This window comes from Electrophorus electricus, chromosome 5, assembly GCF_041902795.1.
Source record: "Electrophorus electricus isolate QZ-2024a chromosome 5, ASM4190279v1, whole genome shotgun sequence".
Taxonomy (NCBI): domain Eukaryota; kingdom Metazoa; phylum Chordata; class Actinopteri; order Gymnotiformes; family Gymnotidae; genus Electrophorus; species Electrophorus electricus.
Window position 1 is genome coordinate 23407218 of NC_137501.1, and position 9984 is coordinate 23417201.

Here is a 9984-nt window from a genome sequence, read left to right on the forward strand (position 1 = left end):
GAGAGAGAGAGAGTTGATGGGGGGGAACAAAAAGAAGCAATAAAATATATATCATGACAAATGACTTTACTTGCTGATTTAAAGTACAAATTAAGCATGATTTTTAATAAAATGAGTACATTTTTAATAAAATGAGTACTTTCCATTCAAATGGACGGACGGACAGACGGACAGACAGACGGACAGACAGACAATTTTCCACTCCAAAATTACTAATTTAATCATTTTCATGCTCTAATGACAAATTCACAATTATTTACACACACACTTATAGAGAAAAAATAATTCATCATTTACTCCAGATCATCTAGCATCTATCTGCTGTGATGTATCAACTACGTGCTCGTCATTGCGCTCTTCACTTACCACCAAGCCACATGCTAATGACAATCGCAAGAACCAAGACCTTCATCTTTGGTTAAAGGCAAAACAAATAGATAAAACAAACGCACTAAACTGCGTGACTGTTCTGAGCTGCTGCCTCAGCTGTAGCTACATGTTGTAGTAATGGTGGAGAGAGAAAACTCTGTAAGCAGAGTTAGCGGAGCGCTAACTACCCAGCACAGGCTAAAGGGCCGAGGGCCTGAATGTCAATCTCCCACAGTCTCTGGAACAAGACCTGGGGTATCGCATAGCATACCCCCCCCCCCCCCCCCCCCCCACACACACACACACACACACACACACTCACGCAGAGAGTAACTGAGGAAACCAGGTGAAACCGTGCACTGTGTCCGATGGAGTACGTTTGTTTGTCAGGCCTTTTAAAGGATCTCTTGTTGGAGGGTGTATGCGTGTCCTGTCGTGGTGATATCTGATCATACAGTGAACGTAGGTCATGGGGTTTAAGCATTACCAAATTGTAAATCTAGGCATTAGTAATGCACACACAAGTAGCTACAAATGCGTACACGCCAAACACCATTATGAAGAATCAAAAACGTGCACATAAATGGGCATGTCATAGAGAAAGAAAAATTCACTACTTTTTCTGGCTAATGGAGATCAAATTTCAGGTCATGGTAAAAGTGCTCTAGCCACAACTAAAAGCTAGGGGTCGCAGCTCCCATTCAGCATCAAACATGGTGTGCAGTACACAAATGTAACAAATTAATCTGGGCCTTTCCTCATCAAACTCAAGTATAATTACAATTCTGAGTTTACAACCACAGTGGAATCGCAGATGTGATCTTGCCAATTTGATAGAAGTTTGTAATTTAACTTTATTGTTGGCAATATAAATTGTTTAGAAGTGATTGTTTTGTGTCAGTTATTTTGAGGTTCCTCAGGTGAAATCGTTTATACTTCAACCCACACGCATTTCACAACCTCCTGAAATGCCTACCGGTTAGATAGACACACACACAGGATAGAAGGCTTTAAGATAAAGCGAGATCAGAAGAGTGAGACAGGAAGTGGTTCTTCTCAAGGCGTCATGCAGCCTTTCTCGCTCACCCCCCATCTCTTTTAGCTGTGCAGGAAGGAGAGGTTGACTTCTTATGTAAGATGCTTAGCTAAACTACCTTTCCCATGATGCACTCATTTAAAACACTTTCAGTTACAGTAACAAGCAATACCATTTTCACCGTGTGAGCGATGTTGCATAAGTTTTTAAAACATTTCACAGAGCACAATTGTTCATAGGACTGTTCTCTGACTACTAATATACCTTAGGTTTATGATGAGCTGCAACATTATGACCTTTAGTATAATGACCTAAATATTCACTTTATTTAGGCATTTAGAAACTGAGATGAATCTTTAATGACTGCACATTTTAACTGAAGCACCAGAACACTAGGAAAGTCCCTACGAGGATACAGAAGACTAGGTGTGTGTTCTTTCATTCACATCTAATCTACCTACACTTTGATTAATGACCTGCTCAGAAATTTTGCTTAACCAGCTATTAAACTGATAACTCTTACATTCCATTTATTTACTTTGCATGATAATTATATGACCTGCTGCTTGTAAACATGCTGACCAGTATAATGCTTATAGACCATAATGTGTATGTAAAAATGCAGATGAAAATTAAGAACTGGAAGTTAGACACACATTGTGCATAATCACACATATTTTAAAACCTCATTTGTACACAGTTTCCAGGTGCTCATAGCACAATGACACCTTGAGTGCAGTATATCTGCATGCTATTCATTGACATTTATTCAAAGCAACTTACAATTATGTCTGAATACAACTTGAGCAATTGTGGGTTAAGGGTCTTGCTTAGGGGCCCAACAGTGGCACCTTGGCAGCAGTGGAGCTTGAAGTGGCAGCCTTCTGATTATTAGTCAAGTACCTTAACCACTGAACTACCACTACCACTATTCACCCACAGCTTTGGAGGCAACTGTGTGGAAAGCTGAAAACTCTTAACGGATAACATATAATTCACAATTAGACAATTGTGCAAACCTTTTGTCTTTTTTGCACGTGATTGTTCGCGTGTATTCGTACATTGTACATATGTGACAGAGCACTAGTGCGGCAAGAGCTCACTGCAGGTGTTTCCTGTTGGAGACAGAGAGAGCGCAGGGGGGTGGTTAGAGAGGGTTGCGGTGCACTGCGTATCTGTATGTTTCTGAGACCATGGCAAACTAGGAGCTGACCTCTGCTGGAGTGCAATGATCAGGTCCCATCATAATAGAAGAGAAAGTCCCAACCATCTCACACACACTCACACACACACATAAGTTCACTTGTGTGGGTCAGATTTTACTTGTTACATATCATAGCTATCACTACAATACATCACAGCTGTAAATGTTCATGCACATTTTCTTCCTGTGTGATTTGAGGGCTCAGTGTGTGAAAATGGCCATTCCTAAGGTTCATTGGTGGGAGTGGGGGGTGGGGTGGGAGAAATCTATGACCACAGAGGCGGAAGAGAAGAAACTCAGTCCTGCCTGAAACATTTACATACAGATCACTACAGCCAGGCACTCCTGCAACAGAAGACATGTAGATGATATAAGGGTGTTCATGGGATAAACATTTGTCGAGCTTGACAGCAATGTCATTTCACAGTATTGAGCATGACTACAATTTAAGGTTTGTGGCTGAGGTATAAGGAATAGCAATATCATAAAGAACTGTGATACTATCGGCAATGTGTAATGTTATTTGTAAACACAAAAGATAGCAACCTATTCATTAAAAGGTCACAACTCATATAACACCTTTTGTTACATTTTCATTTACAGTATTTAGCAGATGCAATCAACTTACAAAACTGCTTAGCTGTCTACTCAGAAAAGTATCCTTAGAGTCCAAAAATACCATTAATCCATTGTACTGACAGAAACAAGTCAGTGCTGAAACCTAGATTCAAAGCATAACGCAATGCTATAATGCTATACAATGTACAATTTCTATTATAACGCAATACAACACTATACAATACTTTCCTTCAAAACCGCAAATCTCATTTTCTATATAAATTAAACAACAAAAATTGCTTATTTAAAATGGGGTAATGTGTTCATTTTCATGGAACAGTTATATAATGGTAAATGAAAGATTATAATGATAAAAAGAAAAGAAGGAAGCTACAAACTAAAGGACAAAACATTGGGTTAACGTTGGGTTTTCATTTCCATCAGACCTGCTGCACTGTTTTTTAATTTAGTCCAGTGAACCTTGCACATTAATGAGGTTTTTAAACAATATGCATTAACACACAATGAGCTGTGCTCTTATAATCATAATTTTTCCTTGCAGTGATTTTCTCTAAAGATAAGTCAAAGTGTAAATATCCAAACATCTCTTCAGTTAGATGCTGAAATATGGTGGGGACATTTTTGTTGCTTTTTTTCTGAGTGCTACCATTATGTGTGAAGCACACAGCATCAAGCTGTGTGTGTAGCATGTATAGAGGTTGAGAGGGTTGTGAGAGAGCTCAGAGCTCCTGATGGGAAGTGGTTTTGGGGTTTGGGTCCTCTTCTGTTCCCCAAAAGCACATGCCTACTTTAAACTGCCATCTCCATAAACCACATCATATATTAGGTTCACATGTAATGTAGCTTAACTTTGTTATAATATCTTACACTGTGTATGTCAAGTAAGATATTAAGTAAGATCATTCATACACCTAGCTCTAGAATGTTACATTTTCAAGTAAAATTTAGTCATGGTTTTAGGGTTTATTTGTCTGTTTGTGCATTTGTTATATATATATATATATATATATATATATATATATATATATATATACACAGTGTGCTTGCTTGCTTGCTTTCCTCTTGAGTATATTACCAATCATATATTTACCATGCAAACAGTTACAGTTGTTTAAACCTTAATGCAGTCGGTTATCATGGTATATGTTAGCACGTACACATACAATCATGAGCAATCAGAGAAACAGCCTAGATGATCAAGTACACATATTTGTCCAATGAGAGGCTTCAAATATGTATACAAAGTCTTTTGCACACAAACAAATGCTCACACATGCACACGTGCTCAGACATATACATATGATTTTTAATCCTTCCTGATTGTGTGCCCTTATTTAAAAATAAAAAATGGTTGCACATCATAAACCAATCATCTGTGAGTTATTGAGGTTAAAAACACAATAAAACTTTCTTCACATTTTTAACCATTTTCACCACAGCTCCCAACTTGCACCACCTTGTAACACAGAGAGTGGCTGTACTGTTGAGTAATGTGTGTGTTATTTAAAGAAAACACAATATCTTCCATGCCACAATGAAAATGTGTGCACAACACAGTTAATAACTAACACCCACTTCATAACTAACACCAGTTTACTGCGACCGCAGAAATAATCATGAGTATCTGATGCAATTACATAAAATGCATATGCATCCAATACTGTTAGTATTTTGTTGGATGGAGATTGTTTTTCAACATCTGAAAGGGCAAAGGAAAAAAGAGAAATGTTTTCTTTTTCAATTTATTCATCACACCTCCGCATACTTCTATATTTTGTATTATTATCAAATGAAGGTTATCAGTTTAGAATGCGTGTCTGAAACAAATGCACACACACACACACACACATAAAACCCCTGGAAACTCCTGGATTTGATGCGTGAACATTTGTTCCAGAAGCGAGTTATTGTGATGTTTCCAATTGCTGTTATTAATAACACATGGACAAAAACCAAGAATGTATTTGAATGGCAAATGCAGCACTTGTTTTTTTCATTGATGGTGTATTACTGAAGCTTTTAAAGCCAGACAGAAACTGAAGAATGTCTATGTAAATGAAAAAAAGCAGTAACAAGGGAAATTCTAACAGTGCATGCAGTGGCATTTTTCATTTCAAAAGCACCCATGTCTCTTCATTGTAATACCTCCACTTCATTCCATTTTAGTATTGATATTGCGTAACTCCATAAATGAGGAATAGATTTCACCAGAGTACACGCCACTCCTTTCGTCTCTCGCTAAAAATGACATCCTAACCATATGCTTAAATTAGGCGCAGCCACCACTTTGTACCCAACACTTTTCAAAGTGTACAGCTGGCTGCAGATAACTGTACAAGCAGTCTGCGAAAACGTATGACAGAATCAGAAACGTTCGTGCTTATATTTGATGTCGCACGATGCTAACCTAAGATAATAGCCGTAGCACAGATGGCATTAATTCAGTGGAAGGCGAATTTGAGGGACAGCAGCATTTGATGCACTACGACCACAAGACCACTGGTGGCTTGGACTAGGACATGCGTAAAGCTGCATTGTGACAACGGCCGCTGTAAACAGCGCTATATAATAAACCTGACTTTGATTTTGACTACAAGCAAGGGACAAGAACTGTGTGGCACAACTGACAACTAGAAATAGGATAAATAAATCTGTAGAGGCTAAAATATGTATATGCCTTGAAGATACAAAGAAGCCTTCAATATTATATAGTTTAATGGCTTTCGCTTTTATTCAGCAAATTCTTCAAAACTGCAAATGCGAGATCCATTTTGGCAGATCTTGGAGCTCTAATGCTTCACGGTGAGGTGACTAGTTCAGCCCAGGCAGCATATGTCAGTACACTTATAAATATTCTCAATACTAAAGTCTTTTTGTAGCCTTTCCAGATAGAGTACACAATACTAGTGTTCGCAGGAAGGACCTGTAACAGTCTTTATAAGCTTTACGACATGCTCATGTGAGAGGAACACAAAAGAAACAAATATTAGACTTTTGTTGTGCTCTTTTTTATTTGTTATTTTATTTATCATTAATTTTAATACTTTTAAAACACTTATTAATTTTTAGTACTTTTTAATTTTGGATACATTTAAAAACTAAGTTTAGATGTCACTAATACGGTGGAGAATTAAAAAACCTATATTTTGTGTAAAATCTCAAATCTGTATGAGAGATACCACAAAAGTAGACTTCACAACCTCTGGCTGCTTTTAGGATGATATTTGTGTGCTGAATTATCTACATGCACTGCACAAAAAGTATAACAAAAGTTTCAAAGTTATGTATTTCTCCTTCAAAGCCTTTTAAAGTTGTTTTGAATGGAGCATAAATAAAACTATACTTTTTAATTGAAACACTTAGCATAAACATAAGACGCAATCTCTAAGAACAAAAAAACAAATACGAGACCAACATAAAACAGGTTTCTAGAGTCCTTAATCCCACTACTGGCCTACTGAACTACTGTTACGGTATCAGATGAAATAAATAGTATTGTTTATATATCAACAAAATGTCTTCACTGAGGCTTTGGCATGAGATGTTAACGGTCAGCAGTTTCTGGATGAGGTGTATGTCAAAGGCCCTCCCCCCCACCTCTACCCAGGGTGTGGCATCCCTCAGGAGACCTGGCACGGATTGAGGTCAAAGAAGCGTCGTCGTTTGCGCTTGCGTGCCTGGTGGATGGCCGCGCGTACAGCGCACTCAAACACCTGCTGCACGCCGCGGTTGCTAAGTGCCGAGCACTCCAGGTAGCCCTTAGCACGGATTTCTTGGGCCACACGCTTGCCCTCAGCTGCCCCCGAGCAGTTGGCGCGGTACGGCCCCATCTCTCGGTGATCCGTCTGCGTAGCCACCACCAGCACGGGCACATGTGGCAGGTACTCGCGCACCTCGTTGATCCACTTGTGCCGGATACTGGACAGCGTGGATGGGTTGGCAACCGAGTAGCACAGCAGCACCACATCAGCCTGCTGGTAGGACATGGGGCGGATCTGACGGAATGTGTCGTTACCCGCTGTGTCCCACAAGCCCAAGCTGATCTGGACGCCGTCCATGAACACATCCACGCCCGTGTTTTCATACACGGTAGGCCGATAACTGTCTGGGAACGTCTCGGAGGTGAAGCGCACCAGGAGCGCTGTCTTGCCTACGGCGCAGTCACCGACGAGCACACACTTCACGGATGTTTCGGGCAACCCGTTCATTGCAGGCTCCTGGAAAGCTTGCAGTCCACGTCAAAGATCCTCAGGGGAGGTGGGGAAGCATACAGGTCATTGTTGCGTGTATCAGAATTATGCTACGCAAAAAATACTACCTTAACTCAGAATCAATATGGCTGTCAATGCCTTTTTATCAGTCAAAAGATGTTATTTCCCAGGGTGATATTTAAAGTATATAGTCTGGTCAGTAGGGTATGGGTGTGTGGGTCAGATTTGAGGAACTGAAATGATCAGGCAAATGTTGAGGGGTTTCACAAGAACAGTAAAGGCCAATAAGAGAGTCTTGTGGTGATGCAGTGGGTTGCTTTCGTGGATCCCCTTCTTGTAGACCAGCATCCACAACAGCGTCTTACTGCTCTTCTGCTCTGCATTAATGACAATTAAATAAATAATTAAATAGATGCTTATTTAGAGAGAGAGAAAGAGAGGCAGACAGACAGATATAAATGTTTGATATAAATACAATATAAAGAGGCATGGCAGGCAGAGCATGACTTTAGGACCATACACAGACAGCAGTAAACATACAACTCTAGCACCATACACAGACAGCAGTAGACATACGACTCTAAGGTTATACACAGACAGCAATAATCATACGACTCTAGGACCATACACAAACAGCAGAAAACATACGACTCTAGGAATATACACAGACAGCAGAAAACATAAGACTAGGATTATACACAGACAGTAGTAAACGTACAACTCTAGAACCATACACATACAGCAGAACATTTATGAATTTGGGGCCATAAAAGCTTTCAAATGGTGCAGAATCATGGTTGAGTTAAAGGTTTCTTTGACTTTTTCATCAAAAAAATCCCAGAGGCTTGCACTTCTGGACTTCAATGCATACGACAACTCAAAAGAGATATGTCTGGTATAATTGTCCTAATCGTAATTTGAATGTATGTTAACTACAGTTAATATATATTATCTTTCATCATATCCATTACATCCATATATAACTATAACTGTAGTTTATATATATATATATATATATATATATATATATATATATACACATTTTCATGTGTTAAAAGATATTAATTCAGCTCTAGATGCTTATTGGTTATCAACGTACCTTCGTGAATCTGAACCCATTTTAAATAATTTAACCAGAATGTACCGTATTTATGTTTTTCAAAGTGTATTACCAGTGTCATATGCATTTGTAGAAGTACTAAATGATTATTTAAATATTTGCAAGAATGCAAAGTCATTTTTCATTAGTAAATTAGGTAGTGACAGACAGACAGACAGCAGGATGTGTCTTTTTACTGAGATCTTATTTTAATAGTTTACTGTGTGTGTTCGGGTATGTGATAATACATTGCTAACGGATGCTATCCGGCGTTCACCTTTTTAATTTAAGTTCCATTTATATTTATAAACTAAAAGTAACTTTTTTTTTTTAATGTGTGTTGAAAATTTGTTAAAAAGTTAATCAGTAAAACTCTATTCCTAAAAATTTGTCTTTAATAAAACGTATTTTGTGTAAGCACAGGAAAAATATATTTGTGAAAATCTAGTAAAACTTTGGAATCAATTGTACCTCACAAAATGTTTTTGTGTATTCTTAATATTCATAAAAATTAAAAACATTTATACATATTTGTCAGATATTTGATAAATGTTTTGGTCACATTCATAACAGGCCTCTATAGAGCCTTCATCAGCAACAACAAAAGGGGAAAGTAAATGAAAAGAACAGAAAATGCTCTCACTTAACATTTCTTATAAGAAAGTAACAAAAGAAAACTAAAAGTTACCAACTAAAAGTCACTCACCAATTTTCACCTTTTCCGTTTTCTCCCTTTCAGATATGAGGCAGAAGTTCACGCCTGTTATGTTCCTTTGTTTTCTTAGGTCTAACAAAAATCTAAACTTAATTTCTCTACATGTACTCAGAGAAGAGTAGTTCATAAAATTTCCATTTTGGTACGTGGTGATTATTTTTAAGATCTCAAACAGAGCTTGCCGAACAGATGTCTCGATCTCAGCTAAGGGAAGTGAAACAAGCAGTTTTCCCCCACTTTGGTCTTCATAAAATCGCAAGATACCTCCCTTCATCCGCTGAGAGTGTGCAGTGCATGACGTATTTTATCTGCAAGCTTTCATTTGTGTACATGCTCATGATGCATGCTCTTGTGAACTGTACCAAAATCCTAATTTAATTATTACCTGATTAGATCACTTACTAGAAAAAAAAAACCCACTGAGTTCATAGTTTGCATTATTTTGTGTCTGGGACAGGGAACATAAGCACTGGGTGCTGTAATCCAAGGCAAGGGCGCTTGGAGAACATTTGGCAGCTGTGCAAGAATCCTCATACCTTCTGTACACCAATGGCTCAAAGTGCAGTCTCCATATACAGTGGCTGGGATCTGAGAGAGCATTCAGATGGATTTCCAGAAGAATAAACTGTATGAGGTATACCAAGCCACTCCCTGCCAGCATTGTAGTAATAATGGAACAATGTAAAGCATGTAGAAAGTAGAACACATTTCTACTTTCTACATGCTTTACATTGTTCCATTAGAAAGTAGAAATGTGATGCTGGTGCAAAA

General features: G+C 38.3%; 1 protein-coding gene across 1 annotated transcript; it reads right to left on the minus strand.

Annotated features, from left to right (window-relative positions):
* Positions 1 to 6174: 6174 nt before the first annotated feature.
* Positions 6175 to 9431, minus strand: rhoh (ras homolog family member H). The gene is made up of 2 exons (XM_027014220.3): positions 9205 to 9431; positions 6175 to 7776 (listed from the first exon to the last, which is right to left on the minus strand). Exon 2 carries the CDS (start codon positions 7394 to 7396, stop codon positions 6809 to 6811), a length of 588 nt encoding a protein of 195 aa, XP_026870021.2. The 5' UTR covers positions 7397 to 7776; positions 9205 to 9431; the 3' UTR covers positions 6175 to 6808.
* Positions 9432 to 9984: the final 553 nt, after the last annotated feature.